The sequence below is a fragment of the Aricia agestis genome, chromosome 15 (assembly GCF_905147365.1).
Source record: "Aricia agestis chromosome 15, ilAriAges1.1, whole genome shotgun sequence".
Taxonomy (NCBI): domain Eukaryota; kingdom Metazoa; phylum Arthropoda; class Insecta; order Lepidoptera; family Lycaenidae; genus Aricia; species Aricia agestis.
Genome location: NC_056420.1, coordinates 8299061 through 8317552, shown reverse-complemented (window position 1 = coordinate 8317552; position 18492 = coordinate 8299061). Strand labels below are relative to the sequence as shown.

General features: G+C 36.7%; 2 protein-coding genes across 27 annotated transcripts in view; one reads left to right on the top strand and one right to left on the bottom strand.

Annotated features, from left to right (window-relative positions):
* LOC121734284 (casein kinase I) overlaps positions 1-6992 on the top strand; it is a 66529-nt gene extending 59537 nt beyond the window's left edge. For 8 of the 24 annotated variants that reach the window (XM_042124786.1, XM_042124785.1, XM_042124783.1 and 5 more), the window contains 5 exons: positions 333-413; positions 681-749; positions 1553-1678; positions 5468-5592; positions 5982-6992. In XM_042124786.1, the coding sequence (XP_041980720.1) occupies positions 333-413; positions 681-749; positions 1553-1678; positions 5468-5592; positions 5982-6057 (477 nt within the window). In that variant the 3' untranslated portion in view covers positions 6058-6992. Of the gene's footprint in view, positions 1-332; positions 414-680; positions 750-1552; positions 1679-2875; positions 2930-5467; positions 5593-5981 lie in introns of all 24 variants that reach the window. The other 16 variants (XM_042124804.1, XM_042124805.1, XM_042124801.1 and 13 more) reach the window with 9 other exon arrangements.
* A 3603-nt stretch (positions 6993-10595) lies between these two features.
* LOC121734283 (cyclic AMP-responsive element-binding protein 3-like protein 1) overlaps positions 10596-18492 on the bottom strand; it is a 42896-nt gene continuing 34999 nt past the window's right edge. For 2 of the 3 annotated variants that reach the window (XM_042124779.1, XM_042124781.1), the window contains exons 6-8: positions 16300-16399; positions 14473-14662; positions 12573-13529 (exon numbers count right to left, since the gene is read on the bottom strand). In XM_042124779.1, coding sequence (XP_041980713.1) covers positions 13027-13529; positions 14473-14662; positions 16300-16399 — 793 coding nt within the window. In that variant the 3' untranslated portion in view covers positions 12573-13026. Of the gene's footprint in view, positions 10607-12572; positions 13530-14472; positions 14663-16299; positions 16400-18492 lie in introns of those variants that run through there. The other variant, XM_042124780.1, reaches the window with a different exon arrangement.

Sequence of the window (18492 nt, the reverse complement as noted above, 5' to 3'; positions counted from 1 at the left end):
ATGTCGATTAGATCATAATTAGTTACATTTCACGTAGTCTTTGCATTGTTTTAATTTCATACATTGTATACAGTATGATAAAGTAAACGAATTTTGTTATCATCTTGCTTGGACTTCGGTCCATTTGTGCCAGCCTGGGCCTGTTTTAAATGTTTAAAATATGTATTGCCTTCTCTTAACATACAAATAATATGACAGGTTGGAGCAAATGGACATCAGTAGTTTCATTATTATAGTTTAGATAGTATACTATGTTAAACCTTTAGTGTATGAATACGACTTTCTCATATTATATAACCAAATATTAACGAGCTCTGTTTTGTTACTTCCAGTCTACACCGGTCGGCTCTATTCAGACTGGCCATGAGGTCATCGTTTCGCCCAATAGAGATAGACACCAGCCCTTCCACAAGGTAATTACACAAGTATTCCATTAATTAGCTTCTAGATATAGTTGATGTAAATTAATGCTTCTAATATATGAAAATAAAGTTAGTTCTTGCGATACCTAATATTATGCTCTATAAATTAAGTTACTTTAACTCAATAAGTTAAATACAAATTTCGTACGCAAATTGCGTACGTACACGCACGCAGCGTGCACGCGCTACCGCTTTATGCGTCAATCGCAAGAACTAGGGTGTAATATGTAATTGACCTGACGTTTTTTGTCGGAACAGGATGATTTGTGTGATTTAATGAGTGGTTTGGGTGAGGACGATGAGGAAGCGCTCATACTGTACCGAGAGGTTTGAAACGCGACCCCGTGTGTTATGCTGTCCTAGTATCGCCATACAAGCCAAATTCATTGCGTGCATCATTTTATATACATCGTTTCTGATATCCTAGTTAGCCTGCTGTAAAATTTCAAATATCCATTGATTTATTGTACTAATATGCCACAATACATCGCGTGTATTTCTGTGTTTTTGTCATCCTAATCATAATTATGCTTAAACAGTTATTATCATTCTCTATATTCGCTATTTCTTTCTAATAAAAATATAATATTAAAATGTTTTGTTATATTACTATGGTACATTTTTAATTAACATCGTTTTTTATGTATTTGTTAATTTTCCTAACTCTAATCTAACAGATTTTATAAAGATACCCTAACCAAATTTGTTACCAAATTAATCTTGTTAACACCCTGAATTATCAAGAGATTATCTATAATTAGAGCATTATTTGTTTCTATGTTATTTATGTATTGCGTGATTTATATGTCTGAGTAATGTGAGGCTTAAATCTTAGATATTTTTCTTCTGCTCATTAACAATGTTAACAATCTAAAATAGCTGTTACATTATAAATGTATGGATGGTCCATACAACATACTTTTAATGGTGCATCAACTGTAATATTCTTGTAATGCTAGATTTTTCCATTCAAGTAATTCATGGAAAATTGGACTATTCAACCACATACTTCTTTCTTTCACAAAATCACTTCGCCGTTTTGAATTCACTAGGCTCGAATTCCAAAAATTCTTGTTTTGAATTTTGAACCGTACAAAAAAAAGTTAAACTGTCAAACCCAACACTTTCAGGGCGCGGTAAAGGATAGTGGCACGGGCGGGACCACCAACACGGGCGGCAACTGGCCCCACAGCGGCAAGGCCACGCCCCTCACCGCCGGACATCTCACGCCCGCTGACAGACATGGCTCCGTGCAGGTATACTTGTGTAGCAGATATCTTTGTTTTTAATGTGAATTTAAGTTATGTGCCTAAATGTACCATCGAGCAAATTGATTTCCAGGCAGTTGACAGACCTACGTCATGTGGTCGGCTTATGACAATTCATTGTGAGCTGTGGGCTATGATCGGTCGGATGGGTTTGACTTAAAGCAACCAAATTACTTAGGTCCGCTATCTGCTTAGGAATCAACTTCTCTGATAGTACATTAAATACTGATTACTGATTCGTGCAAATATACAAATACAAGGTGTTGCAAAAGTAAGTGATAATTCTTCAGAGTGTATTTGGTATATAGAGTTTTCTGTGGAAGAAACAGCGCTGAAACACAATTTTATTCACTTTTGTATGGGGGGGGGGGGGGTATATGCCCCAGCGTCACGAGTTTTCCCATACAAAAGTTTAAAAAAATGGTCTTTCACAGTAAAAATTTCTACAAGGAACAGGTACACACTATAAGTATTAACACCTTATTTTGTTACACCATGTATATGTATATGTAAGGGTGTTTATGCCGTTAGCACGCTAATCAGTGACGCGGTTTACGGAAGCAAGAAGGGCTTAGATAAAATGGATCCAATTTTCTGCTGGTATTGTTACATAGAGAAGCAATAGAGCACTATCTCTTTCTCGCTGTTTGCTCATTATTCATTAATGTGCTAAAGGTGTGCACCGTAAAATACCTAATTTGACAAAACTCGGTCGGTAAACTATTTCTTGTCATCTCAAAACGATAATAACTGAATAGGATAGAAAGCGATTGAATAATATAAAAATTATCTCTCTATGTGATGAAACATAAAGAAGAACTGTACTATAATAATAAATAAATTAAAGACAAAATATAAATAGATTAATACAGATTCCTAATCATCGCCTGGTAGTATAAATTCTAATATCATGACATATTGTAAAAAATATCAAGAATAGAATTTTTAATATGTAACTAAAAGGCGATTGTGAAATTAGCTGTCGAGTGATATACAACAACAGATATTTTTGATTGTAATGTGAATTTAATTTATGTGTCTAAATGTTTTATTTTTTCAGTAAATAAAAAGTGATGTGAATTATATACACCCAGCATGAATCCTATATTTTTTATACGTTTTTTGTGGAGCATGATATTTAATTATTTTTTTCTCTGGATGTTTATCGGTGTATTTATTTTTTAGCTGTTGAAGAATAAACATTTTCGGTATGTGAAATTCCCCGGCTCGGTGTCGACGGTCAGTTATCAACTTTTGCGCCGTTGTGTGGATGTTTGCATGGCCGTGTAATGCGGTATTGACTAAACTAAACTTTATTCGTTCATGATTTTATGATCTTGATGAATTTGATGATGACAAAGAGTTGAAAAATAATATCTATCGTTAAGAACAAACCATTTATATGTACTTTTTGGGTACAGACTAGTTACATTCAAATAGAAAGCAAGCTCTAAGCTTTAAGTGTCATAAATACGACCTATTTACAGTGCTCCCAAAGTAATGCGCAAAGAAATTTTCGTAAGTTTTCGGCAACGGTCGTATTTCCCGAGCGTCGGAAGACGTCGTCGCTGCAAGCGCTGTTTTAAACTTAATTTTAAGAAAAACAGCGCTTTGCAGCGACGTAGAGGCGCCTGACGTTGCTTGGACGTTACCATGGTAACGCCGCGATGGCTTCCCAGTAAGTTGTAGTCTTAGAGTATACATTAGCAAGCTATAGAGCGCGCGCGTCGCTCGTTCCCCGTTGTGCCGATCGTAAGCAGAAGTTCTATAGATACTTGTCAAACGTATAACGCAAGTCTAGTGATGTTCCATGCGCCATCGTAAGACGCTTATAGGAAAATATGTTCACACTCGTGCTTACAGTTCATACCTTGTTAGAAGCACTCTATAGCTTGCTATAATGTTTACTCTATGGTTGTAGTACTTATTGACGGACCGGCGACAGCGGGCAGTCACCGGCTATATGATATTTACTTCTATTTGCTTTGAACAAGGTGCAAAATGCAAAAGTGCATTGTTTGGGGCTCTTACGTTTCATAGATGTGTTTTCGTGATTACGACAATTAGCGAAGATTTCGAAGCGCATTATCAATTTGGGAGTACTGCATTCGGGATGCGTTTAGCGACAGTGTTACAACTTCACAACAATGCTGCAACTAAAAGTAACTTCACAAAGTCAATACCGCATTCGATTGATGCTTTTTTTTATTTACATTCCGTGTAGCTTCTAATATAAAGAATCGTGCGAGATTCAGTGTATATGTCACATTTAATTAAATACTAAAGTATACTTTAAAATTAATCTCATATTAAAATGATTAAGTATTATTATTATTAGTTACTTGTTATATGAATAAGAGAACGTTGCACAATTTTTTGTCACTTACAGTTGTCAAAAATAGAATCTAAGGAAAAAAAATAAAAATCATATAGACTATGTTTTTTATTACAGATTAACTGGACGCTGTTTACAGAATTAAATGCTTTACAGCGTCCAGACAAAGAAAAGTACAAAAAAATTAAGAAATTTAGTTTTGTATGCAGTCATGTTCTTAAGATCATTTAGAACAACTGAAAGACTGCATTCATAACTCAACAAAAAAAAAATGTGGTTTAAAACACAAATGCTTAAACAGCGACCAACTATGCTGTTGTGATTTTTGAATGCCACTTGACTAAAACCTTTGATTCATTATCTAATTGCTCTTGTTTTGTTGGAACACGATTTATGTTGTTGCTCAGCACTTAACAGCTTTATAAAGTTACTGTTCCGTTTTGTCCTAAATATTATCTTAATCTAAGAACGAATCATACCAAATCTAAGAACGGTTTAGTACTTGTAATATAGAGAACTATAATTTTATTTAGAAGGCGACTTAATAATCATTTATTAAGTTGTCTTAATCGATATAAATCTAAAGTATCAACATTTTACCATAATGATATCAATAAGAGTAGGTACCTATTCTGCATAACATATGAATTTTAGCTTTAAGCATTATAAAGCTATTGCTGTTTATAAAGCACAACTTCGGCAGGTTTTCAGAGTGTTACCGATAAAAAATCACAGAATAATAGTATATTATTTTTAACATAATGCTTAGCCGCTGTGCTGAACATCAATGCCTATGATTTCACTGATAAAATATGTCATACGTCGACAACATAATATTGCTATCACGCTTGGCCGAAATTTACTGTTTGTGTAATAGAAAAAAACAAATAATGCATCTCATATAAACATTTATTTAATTTTGCCAGCTCCATAAGTTCATGGCCTACAGTGTCGTGAAGAGTGTAATGTCTCAACATCTTTATATAAGCAGTAGATTATGTGCCCAAAATATCTGTAAAAAATCCAATGACGTTACTATTGAACGCTTGAACGCAAGCAATTTTCTCTGACCAAACTAGAAAGTCGTTAGAGGGGTGTAACAAAACAAAGTGATAATACTTTAAGGTGTGAATGAGTCTCTTGTACTTCACTGTGAAAGTAGCAGCGCTGAAAACCTAACTTTATTTTTATATGGGAAAATTCTTGACGCTGCCCATACACACAATAAATAATAATTTATAAAAACACATTTTTTTTCCAAAGTTTAAACAAATTATTGCATTGTCATTGGCTATGGTATGCAAAGTTACGAATTAATTAGACTACTGGAGATAGGTAAAAATCGTGCTCACAGATTCCGTTACATACATACAGCCCAAGCTTATAAAAGCGTGTAAAAAAACCTAAAAAAAGACATACTATACCGTTCAATGACTTAACAGGTGGTAAGCTCGACGAACGGCGAGCTGGGCGCCGACGACCCCACCGCCGGCCACAGCAACACCCCCATCACGCAGCCCCACCACGAGGTCGACGTGGTGGACGACACCAAGTCAGTGTTCCAACTGTATGCATACCCTTTTTATTTTTTTTACTTTTATTTTGACATCCAAAGCTGGTAACTTTAAAGGTTGACCGACGTAGAAGGTTGAATCGCTGTTGGAATATAGTTTTTTTTTTAATTTTATCTTATGAAACGTTTGAGCAAGAAAAAGCTTTTAAAGTTGGCAGCACTAACATACCATGCGCGAATTACTTAATGACAAATTGTGAATTGTTTTCTAAAAAGTAATGTTTGGAATATTTCACTGTAGTCCTCTGAGTAGAAGCTCGATTTGAAACCTCACACCTCATTAAGTCATTGTTTTGATCGTTAACTCTAAGGTGCACAATCTTATTTCTAGTACCGCATTTCATGGAGTAATCACAGGCAGACTATTTAAAATCGTCATACAGGCAATCCGTCTATTCCAGATGCTGCTGCTTCTTCAAACGTAAAAAGAAGAAGTGCGCGACTCGCGCGTACAAGTGACGCGTGTGCCCCACGTGACCGCCCCGCACTCGCCCCGCCCGCTCCTCCCACACCCGCGAGTCTCCCAGAGTGTGCATGCGTGCGTCGCGTACGCAGAACTTGCGTGTATGCGTGCATCACTTATGCAAAACTTGCGCGCAAAAGTGCATGCATAAGTGCGTCGCGTACGAAAAACATACACGCATACATACGCAACACGTACGCAAAACTTGCGTGCACAACCGCGTGCAAAAATGCGTGCGAGATCCGTGCTTGCGTCAAGCGTACGTGCACTCTTGCGTGCGTGCCGCCACGCTGTGACGTCACCTGCGCGCTCCGCTCGTCGCACCAAGTAATACGTTCCTTTACAAACATATTACACTCCGAACTCATCACACGCACGAGTCATGCGTCACTATTACAAGTGTTCTTCAGAATCTGCGAAAGCGAATAGGATTTATTTGGAATACGGCGCGTAAACACTCACAGAAATCGTCGTTCCAATTACATCGGCTTAAAGGGACGCCTTGTAATAACGTACGTAACGTGACTCAATGCAGATATATTTAGCAAGCGGTTTCAATAAATCTTTATTTTTGTTAATTTTTCATCAAAAAGAGTTAAGATATATAATGTAATAGATTATGCGAAATAAATCAACAAATATATTGTAATTTTTTTTTTATCAAACTAGTGAAATTGTGATTAGCGCTATGTGTATGTAGTTATTATAATTTAATTTTTATAAATTAGTCACTATTACTTAATAATATAATATTGTTTCACCAGTGGGTTCCAGCTCGCTAGTAATGTACGATTAACGTAATTATATGTACTACGAAAAGACTTAGTTGTATGCATACGGACGCAGGGGATGTAGATTTAAGTTGTAACGCGCTCTATGCCAAAAAGTGCTTTTTTTAATCTGCACGCATAATAAAAATGTAAAAAAAATATATTTAATTATTCTTTTCTTTCCTGAATATTAGCTAGTAATATATCGCGTCGACGACTTACTAGTCGTAAGTCCTATATTATAAAAACTTCTGTGAGGTAATCGAATGCCTTCATTGTTGTGTCATATGCGCACACTATCTTCAAACTTGTGTGCCATTTGATTTTCAACACGACCACTAATGGATTTTTCTGATGTTTTCGTCTGAAAAAATCCAGGAAAATGTAAATAAATTATGCTAATAATATTATTCTCAGCAGAACCTTCGGTTAGAAAATTTTACCAGCTAACAAAATCGTTAGAGTTAATAAAACCGCAAAGCCAACATTTGGGCAATGGATATGTATGATAGGACATCACAAAAGCCTAAAACCATTTATCTACTTGCAGTTAACTGAAGACGTAACATTTTTATAAAGTTACAGGAGTATTTGATACGTAGTACATATAATGTTAACATTATCGAAACGTAAACATATTTAATATTTATAATCTGTCAAAAAAAGTGCAGAAATAAAGTGGCAACATCATAGTGTCATCCCTTTCAAATTAATCTAAGAAAAAAGGGATGACACTACCATGTTGCCACTTTTTAATTTCTTTACTTTTTTGACAAACTATATCTCACATTTGTGCCTCTCACACTCATCTTTATTGTAGTCGCAATTTTAAAAACCTTACTCATCTGAGAGGCGCAGACAAAAGCGAATGTACATGACACATAGCGTCAATATACAGTGCGGATCGCAGTATTAATTTCTCTGGAAAATTCGGCAGCTATTTAAATTCGACCAATTCTGCATTTCCTTATTTCGCAGGCTATGACGTCCATAACTAAAAATTTACAATAACTAGACATTCACTTTCGTCAATAAGGGTAATTAGAAATCGGAGTCAATTAAACATTTTGCAAGTCATTTATTCACTTTGTACGCAAAGCTTGCGTCGCGACGCAGAGTTGCGTGCGCGCACGTGTCGCCTTATATAATATCAACGGCGATTCAACATAATATTTGCTCAATTACTATAAATTAAAAAGTAAATTATTTTCATTACCGATGCACTGACATTGGCAAACTCTCTCGCTTACAAACTACAGATTTCCCACCTTCGTTTCTTTTACCCGTATTGACCTACACTTCCTTAAATGTTCTTAGCGCGTCATTTTATTCGTTCGAAAACTCTTTTAAAATTAGATATAGGAAATATCTTTTTTATCTCCATACATACGTTAAAATTATCGTTGTAGAATGATTTTATTGTGTGGTGTTAAACGAAATCAATGCTAGTAAATTTATATTGTTACCAGAACTGTTTTAAACTTGTTAAAAATATCAAAAACCTGTAATTTTTTGTCGACGACATTCTAGAAACATCTCGTTTGATTTTCATTGAAAATTCATGTAAAATTAAGACGTCTGTGTGAGCGTGGACCGTGATAATATAAATATCATCATCTGTATAGTTTGACATGCCATTTAGAATACGCGAACTCCGTAAAACAAGAAAATCCTAAAGAGTTTACTTAGGTTTTTACGAGCGGTCTACAATATTGTATTGTCGAGGTCCATGTGATTTGATTTCTGTGTCATAAGTATCATAATCGAGCATATGTAAGCGCGAACTATCATGTAAATATAGGCGAGGCGCGGTCGGCAAGTTCAATGTTTGTGTTCCCGTCCGTAGTGATTTATTTTTCATCCTCACTAAAGAGTATTTATTTGTCTTCGTTTCGTACCGCGAAGGTCCATTCCAGATGAGAAAACTCGAACAAAATTCTGCGGATTGCATCTTTTTTACACGGGGGTGAAATGTGAACCAAAATTGCTATAATATTTATAAAAAAACGTTGTTAAGCAAATAGTGGGAGTAAATGCAATAATACTCAGTGTAAAAGTGGTAACTTGCAGTTTCGTCGCCCGTGTTAAAGAGGTTTTATCATATCATCGACAAAGCGTAGAACAAGTAGTGTCGCTTGTACCCATTTAGTGAGTCCGTAATATTATATCCGTGGAGAGTACGTTGTTACATATGTAATGAATTACCATAAGATAGTGGATGTACTGAGATTGTGTGATTACTTTCGTCAGCGGTGTGGTCAATATTGTTATAGTTTTGGGTGTAAACGTGAGTATAAGTTACATTTTAAGTCCGGCTTACAAAGCGTAAATTATTATTTCTCTCTTTGGAATTATTTAATTGTATTAGCAAGTATTGTAGCTTGTCAAATTTAAAGTATTTTAGATCGCAATTGATCGGTTTATTTCTTCGGCTTTGTATTTTTACTCCTGTCCGCGGTTTGAATTAATTTATTCAGGTGACAGTGTAACAAAATTGATAATGATGATGAGTGTAACAAAATTGACCACGTCGTGCCCTATGCATATTCTAGATATAATTTTATTTAGTCATTATGTACTTTAAGTTCAGTTCGTGCGAGAAGTAACATTGTATCGGCTCCGTTCCTATAGAGGCCACACACTTCCTTTTATTTATGCCTATATATTTATAGTTTTAGTGGAAATTCAATTCTATATCGAAATACGCTCCGATGTCGGTGAAAGTATGGTGTATGTCTGTAATGCGTTACAATTTAACATGAATTGATGCAGTTTAAAAATGAACTATTGTAAGCTAAGGTTTGAAATCTTTCCGACTTGTTTCGAGTTTTATCACAAAATGAAATCTTAGCATGTCATAAGTTCTTTTCTCGACTGTGTTTATATGATAAATTGTTTAGGTATAACGTGCAATAATATGTGTGGAATAGTTCAAAAGTATCAGCTCAGGCCAGCGACGTACAAACACAAAATTAAGATGGCGAAGTATTCAAATCAATTATTAAAGTCAATCACAATTCACATTCTCTCTGTGATTATTATTTAATAACCGAAAAGACAGGTGATTAAAAATCACTAGTCGATCGAAGTCAGTACAGAGTAAAACATTTTTTAAAGAAGTTATAATTTCCGAAACATCATATCTGTCTGTATGTCGCTGGACTGTGGGGTTTCTGTGTGCTGGTCGAGCTGGCTATACTACAAGACTGATCGGAACATTTCATACCGGATTTCGGCGCAACGTCAATTCGCATTTGACCGCAACGACGGCCGCGATAGCATTCCAAAGTGCAGTGCAGCGCGACCGTGTTAATGCTCGGCAGTCGTTTGTCATGGATTCGTCATTTCTTTATAAAAACGAATTGTCGAGCGCTTTGGTCTAAGCCACGGGACAGTCACAATTTTTTTTTTCATTTCAATTCGTTATAAAAAAGTTTTGTGACGAGCCTCTTTGTTTCGACCATAGCAGCATGGTCTCTTGTACTTTGTATATTATTTGGCGACCGTTTTCACGCGGGAATATTTCGTCGCGGCCACTGACCAGCGGGGCTAATCACAATTCAAATTCGATTCGCATTCGAAAACTTACTGCGATGCTATTGGTCAGCCCTCATTACGGCAGGCGTTTATTGGCCGTCGCGAAGTTGTCGAATCCGAGTCGAACATTGTGAATCCCCAGCAGTGTATAAATTGTACAGCATAGGCACGTTTGTATATTTTGCTCGGAGAGGCAGTAGGTTTATCGTTTGCGACTGGCGCCATCTAGGAAAGGAAACTTGGCAGTTGTCGTCTAGCGTTGAGGATATTGTGCCTGATTTCCGAAGGTGAAGAGTAGAGCCAGGTTTTCCTCAGCTCGCCAACCGCGTACGTTTGATGGATTTCACTAACCGATTTGTTGGCGGTTTGGTGTTGAAGTCTCCAAGAAGAATGTAGTTCGTTTGGCGAGCGATAAAGTTTTGAAGTAACATCCTGTTGTGTCGTTTTCATATTTTTAAGCGAGTACGCTATAGAGAGCGACGTAGGCGAGCGAGACGATTATTAAAGCTTTTTTTTGATAAATTATTGTAACAGAAGTGTTTTCCCGTCGTTATAAATTATCGTAAACGTTGCAGTATAAAGGAATGTAATTAACTAAGTCTTAAAAATTAACATAGCGATCGTACCTAATTGTTACTTTCTATTTGCTAGATAGAATAATCAAATTAGATCGAATATAAAGCATTAAAGTCGAACGGTTTGATCTCTTCGGGCCGGGCGCGCGGGCCGCGACAGATCTCGAACGTTTTAAATTGTTATTTAGTTTTCTTACGACGCGAAGGGAATTTCTTGAATCGTCTGTCGGCGGTCCGCGCCCCCTTTTATTCTATGTGTGCTAAATTTAAATATTTTGGAGGGTGTATGTATTCGATTAGTGCAGCGAGGCCGGGCGCGGCGCGGGCGCGCGAGATACGAATTTACAGGGGCGCCGCCCGTTGTTAAAGTAATATATATTTAGACGATATTAGTTGTTAACGAGCTAGAACTGGAACGAGTCGCCCCGCGCCGCCCCCGGCCGGCCGGCCGTGCCGAGGCACCGACTACCGGCTCCCGTCGAACTCGCACGGGCGATCTTTGCCCCGTGTAGTGTGGAGTGGCCGCTCCCCGAGCGAGTCAGCTCGGTCGAGTCGGCCGCGCGAGAGGTTTTGAGCTATACTAACTTGTATAATACGTGATGCTTTTGAAACTGAATTGAATTCTTCTATTGTTAAGTATAAAATATGCATTATAATAGAAACGGTAAAGTTGTCAGTGTTTATTTTTTTCAGTAACGTGTAAAATATATTATGCAGTTTGACTTATACTTCAGTTAAGGTCACAACCTGTTTTCAAAAATACGAAAATATTTGTTAACTCATAATTAAATAAAGCTTATTATAAGATTTTTGTTTTATTTATTTTTACACTTACTCCTTAGATTTTGCGCCATTATAGACATCAGTACATCGTCGGGGATTGTGCAAATCCTCACTACCTAAAGTATAGTTTTCACAGAGCCAGTACTGGCTGCCAATAAGACTGGCAGCCAGTATTGGCTTGGTATATGCCGCGTGTGAACAGTTTGGCCTACTACAGTTTGAACTATACTAGTATTGGATAATTCCGCGTATCTGACAAATGTAGCTAAAGTGAGTTCTTGGTGCAACTGTGTTGATATCCGTTTCATTCGGCCATTAGGAAGACAGGAGCAAAGAATCAGAGAAAAATGTGGAAAAAGCGGAGAAAATCATATTTGAACGAGATCTCACGAAATTATCATATCTCACGAAATTATTTTCGACCTCAAAAGATTTATGTTGTGACTACCCCCAATATTTTGCATTCATTCTTGTGAATTGACAAATCAATAGGGGTAGCCCATTTGTTTACTATGAAGTATTGCAGAGCCTAAAATCTAAATTATGTACTCTCTGGAAAATCATTTTATAACAAGACAGAACACATAAAATTAAATATTAATGTGTAAAAATGAACCCAAAATCGATAAAAATAAAAGTACCTTAACAATTTAAAACAAATTTAAGTAAGTACCAGTTATAACGTCTTATCAGTAGCCAATCAGAGCCAAAATGTGTTGTGTTAAATTTATTATAAGAAGTCTACATTTTGTCTGTACTCTCTCTAGTATAAAACATAAATGTTAAATAAGTAAGAAATCTTGATTTCTTCTACAATTCTACAGGTTTTATTAAAAGTCTGATTGCAAATTCACATTTTATTTCGATTAACATTTCATTCTAAATCCGACATCTCTCGATACTTAGTCTTAATATAGAGGCATAAAACACGCTCACGAGCAAGTGTGTACCAAAATAACGTCAAAATTGCACCAAATCAACATCGAAATGCTTAACATACTTAACCTACGTAAACCGACGACTTAAATTATATAATTGCTAGAAATACGAAGCAATAATATATTATTTTCTTTTCAAAATAAATATCCGATTTTGCCTTAAAGTAAAACTTATAATAATGTATATTAAACTTATATAAAAATAAAGATACCTTACTGGTAAACAATCCAAAGGAAATTATCGACGACGTGCCCTAGCCTAGGATAAAAATAATTTCATCGAAAAATGGAAATAATAAAATATTATGTCTTCGTTATTAATATTAAAATAAACACAACCTACAAAAATATAAACAGTAACCTTACAACTCGCTCAGCGGTCCGTTGACGACGAAACTCTTGACTTCGGTGATATTCCTGGCGTCATAATCGTTTACCTCCTCGATCAGTATATCCTCATTTTTGACGGGTATCAGGGGGAACAAGTCGAGCATTTCGCCGAGTTTCCTGCCCGTGGAGAGCAGAGTATTCGTTAGGAAATCGTTATCCATCCTCAAATCTTCGATTTTGCTATCCGTCTTCAAATGCTCGTAGTTCTCATCCTTTATGATCGGCGGGATGTAGTCTTTGCCGTCCTCGTAATCGAATTCCAGTTTTTTTATCCGCTTCTTGAGGCTGGGGGGCCAGTCCTCGTCTATAGGGAGGTCGACGTAGCCACCTGGCAGGGGTTTGGCGTCCAGGGGTTTGGAGTCCAGGTGTTTGACCACCTGGTAGTCGTGGTCGGAATGGTGCTGGCGGTTGAACGTGATGAGCTCGTCCATGTTGAACTCCCCGTCGTCGATGACGGTTTCGTCGGGCGCCATTTCTGAAAAATAAGTTTATATTAGATGTTGCATTAAATTTTATAATTATTTCCTATATAGACATGTCTCATAATAAAAGAGTGTAATTATTACTTGAGATGGTAGTATGTTATTTATTAATTATTATTTATTACTATAGTCCGGTCGCAAAACAGAGAGAGATTCGTCTACGTGACCTAAACCCTACACTATATTTTACTCTGAAACAATAGTAATGGTATCTTGTTATATGAGCCAAATACCAATATTTTAAAAAGCAGCTACAGGTCAATGACCTATGCCCTCTATCCTTTTACCGCACTTTAGTTAATTACTTCTAACATTATAATATAGCAGGTATAAAAAAATATAATTAATGGGAGTTGCAATGTTGTTACTCAATAAATACAATCGGATGGTATGGTTGACTGGGCGAAGCTCTTACTTTTGTCCAAACAAAACTAGAATTCGTTCGCTTACGTAAGCAGTTTCCGTGATATTGTGCAATTGTTTATGCTGCATAAACATTTAGTACAAAATCAGACTACTATATATATACAATATATTAATACTATATATTAATAAAGTCACTCAAAATAGAGATACATTGTAAAACGTGTGTTGCCTGCATGACAGAAAAAGTGCCCTATGTCCTACAAGGATAGCGAACCTTTTCGTATCAATGTGCCCTTTTTCTGAAGAAATCATCAGTTAAGTCACGAACGTGCCATTTAATATTTTTTGTGATCCCAAGCATATTTTAGGAAAGTGAGTAGAGGTGCTTACTATGCAGAAGAGGATCTATAGCCTTCATTGTTGGTTAAAATAATTTCGATACTAGTTATGGGTCGCCATCTCTGTCCGAGTTCATTACATTAAAAAATGTTGCACATACAAAAAATATCCATAACCACAGAACATACAACTTCCTTCTTTGGACATCAGTTAAATGGCACATATACTCACTTGTGGCGGACAACAGGGCGCGAGTGAGCGCGGGCGGCGCTGCGGGCGCTGCGGCGGGCGCGGTGCGGGGCGCGCGCAGCTCGTCGCGGACCGACGGCAGCGCCACCAGCGCCACAGATAGCAGCAGCACCAGCAGACATGTCGCCGGCTGCGCTGACTTCCCGCCGCCGGTCACCGTGGAGAGGACGCTCTGGAATGAGAGAGGTGTATGGTTAAGTGGAAGTGCGAGAGAGAGTGTTTGATATTCTATTTGCGACCAGCCGAGCTAGCACAACTGTGATAGACTTCACAGTTTGTTTAGTATAGACAAACTGTGAAGATAAACTTAAGTGAAGTTCCGATCTTTCTTCGTTCCGAAAAATTCAATTAAAATGCTTTTTATGACAAACTATAGTCCTAAGAATTCAAATAATATCCTACTTTATTACAAATACTATAAGTCTGTCATAAAGTGGTCTTTTAATTGAATTTTTGTTGGTCGCGATTAGCCGCGGTAAAGATCAGAAGTCAGAACGGACCTTAAGTTTATGTCCACAGTTTGTCCATACTTTCGCATTTCTACTGGTGGCCATGCTAGCTCGGCTGGTCCGCTATGTAGCCAGGGTCTATCGTCTCAAATAATATTATAGTGACACATGACAGCCACATCGTAACATGACAGCAGTGTGACACGAATCACGATAGACCAGCGGTCAGCAACTGGCGGACCGCGGTCCGTTTGCGGACTGCGAAAGGTCGAATCTCGGACCGCGAAATATTGTAATATATTTTATATCAAGTATCAATTATTAATATCAATTATACGTAATACCTTTATTCATTAAAATAATATTTCTAAGCTACATAGGACAATTAGTGTGTTTTTTTCTGGACCTCGTTAAAATTTTCCCACTGCATCTGGACCCCATCTAAAACTACTTGCCGACCCCTGCGATAGACACTAAGGCTACATAGTTGTAAATATAACATCATACACCCTCATTGCCTAGCTTTAGTGTTCGACATTAAACTAGACTCCAAGATGGCGGTCTCTGTGCAGGTGCTAAAAACGTAACTTTTTCAGAGCTGCTACTTTCACAGTAAAGTGATACGGGACCACAATATTGTTATCACTTTGTATTGTTTTACCCGAGTGCAAATCAAGTGTGTTCTAAAGTTTCAACTGCGTGGCTAGCACGCCGTTGCCCAGTCGATTCTTCGAAAGAAAGTAATGGCAGTTTCTTTCCCATGTCTACATGTCTTTTTCCCGAGCATAGCGCAACACATCGACTCGAGTTTCAGTGGACAAGAAACTCTTTCCATAGCAACCAATATAGCAACGGCAATCGTACCACAGATTCTAATAATTAAAAAAATCGACGTCTAGTAACCCTGTCTATATAGCCGGAATTATAGTTTTGATCTACGAAATACGAATAATAAAGTTCCTTAGTTTTTATTATTCGTATTTCGCAGATCAAAACTATAATTTCGGCTATGGACAGGGTTGCTATAATATGTCGATTTTTTAATTTGCCGCTATTTACTCGACACTGGCCATGGTTTTATAGCCGAAGTGCCATAATAATAAAAAAAAAGAATCAAGAAAGTAAATGTCATTTAGCGGATAAAAGTGGTCGTCATGCTTGACATAATTATTATAGATTTTCAAAAGCGGAAGAATTCGACATACGAAAGAAACTTTTTCTCCAATGTTTTTTCCGGTAGAACTGTCAAAATTTAGATGCTTTCGTTTGTCTACTGACGGTGTGCTAGCTATGCTGGAGTACACTTGACTCTAGTGTACCCCAAGTGGGAACTCTAGTAATTTTTTACAATAAATTTTACCTGTAGTCTCTTCAGCTGCTGCGAGAGGGACTGGTTCTGTGACTGCAGGATCTTGATCCTCCTGATCAGCGTCTGGTTCTCCGCTGTGCACTGCTTCACTCTGGTGACAAACACAATTATGTAACAACACTTTCGTTGTATTCTAAACATACAAGTATACCTAGTCATTCACATGACTGTGTGCTTAGGGCCTGATTACACCTTCCGAGTAAAGTGGTGAGACAGTGCTCTAGGTCAAAATTATTATGGATGTGTTTGGCCGAGGGCACTGTCTCGCCACTCTACTCGGCAGGTGTAATCAGGCCCATAACTCAGTACTTAGGACGCTTAGGCCAGATTTATACGAATTGATAGATTAGCAAATGATGACATTTTGTCAATTCTAATGTATAGTTATTGTATAGTACCAAATCACTACAATTAATAGCATTTAAATTATAACAAGTAGCATAGAATAATGAAGGTAAATATCGTTGAACGAATGATCTCTATTAAATCAATTTCAATCCTTTAGGTAGAAGTAGTATAATGTAATTCCTCACTAATATTTTATGGGACGCTGTTACAAAATGACACATTTCGAAAGAGATACTGTTATCATTCGGCCCAAATAGTTTTCCGTCTCGACTTGATAAACTTTTAGAGGAATCCTACAAAAGTTGCAATAACACCATATTAATATATAGGTAGCTCTATTTTTTTTTATCTAGACAGGTGTTTAAAACATTTTTTGAATATATTTTTATTTTAATTAGCTGCTGCTATAAATAAATGTCCTAGTTAACATTATGAATATTGCATTCTGCATATTATATGCATTTCGACTACGTCCTTGACATTTTATTACGAAAGATCGCCAAGACAGAATCCACAGGACCGACATAAGGTCGTCAGTAACCTTAAATGGAAAGTAGTCGGGACCTTTCATTGAGAGCAAAATTCTTCCGGTAACCTTTGCCGGCTACAGTACAATGTATTGTACTTATAGACAATATGTATGTTGATTGTTGACCTTTCGTTTCTTTGACAACTTGTAAGTTCGTTATTACTTATTACTTTAAACTGAAGTTGAGAGTAAAATAGTTTTATTTATGATTTTCGACAATATCAATGCAATAGTGACACTATTCAAAAAGTCGTTACCATACGTAGCACACCTAATGCTAAGTACTCACATACCTAAGGTTTTGCTCGATAGTTTTACTCCGAATCGAAGGAAATGACATATTTAATTCCATCGAGCCTTCGAGCTGTCAGTTTTGCGGTCCACACGGTGATTATTGCTCGATTTGGAGTAAAACTATCGAGCAAAACCGTATGTCAGTACTTAGCATTAAGCATACTTAACACAGAAAAGTTCTTACGTTAAACGTAAAAATGTTAATTAATAATTTTAAGCTGGATAGTATAATATACAGTTCATATATGTATTATTAATAATTTTAAGCTGGATATAATAATATACAGTTCATAAATGTATTTCTCATGACGAATTAAGATGTCTGTTACCGCGAGCAACATGCGAACTGGGGCATGACATTTCTTTGTTTTAACCTTATAAGATACATGACTTTCATTTACAATTTAAGTCAAATAAATATTTTCATCGTTAATATTAACTGCAAATTTTTTTTACTAGTCCCCAAGTTGCACCGTAATTTGCTGACTAAAGATTTACTAGCTATTTGACCGAGCTTTGCTCGGTATTCGATAGTAAAATGACTTTTCTAAAAATGATTCCTAGCTAGATCGATTTATCGCCCCCGAAAACCCCTATATACTAAGTTTCATGAAAATCGTTGGAGCCGATTCCGAGATTCCAAAAATATATATATATGCAAGAATTGCTCGTTTAATGATATAAGATTTAATTGAAACGGAGAACTTTGTACGGTTAAGCACAACAGAAGCTGCGTGTAAAAGTGTCTTATTTTACAATAAATAAAAAAGTATTCCCATGGTCATTCAAGATCGTTGTTGGTAAAAACAACAAAAATCCTTCAATACAAAATGCCACTATTATGGATCGTACTACTGTAAACCTGTTTGGTGGTATTTAAAACCTTTTTTTGGAACCGACTGCATTCTACTATGGTTACAACATATTCCATGTCATTTCTGTCGACGTGGCAAACCTGACTAAGGCTATAAATAACATCTTTATCCTCTTCAGGGTTGAGTCATTTTAAAATA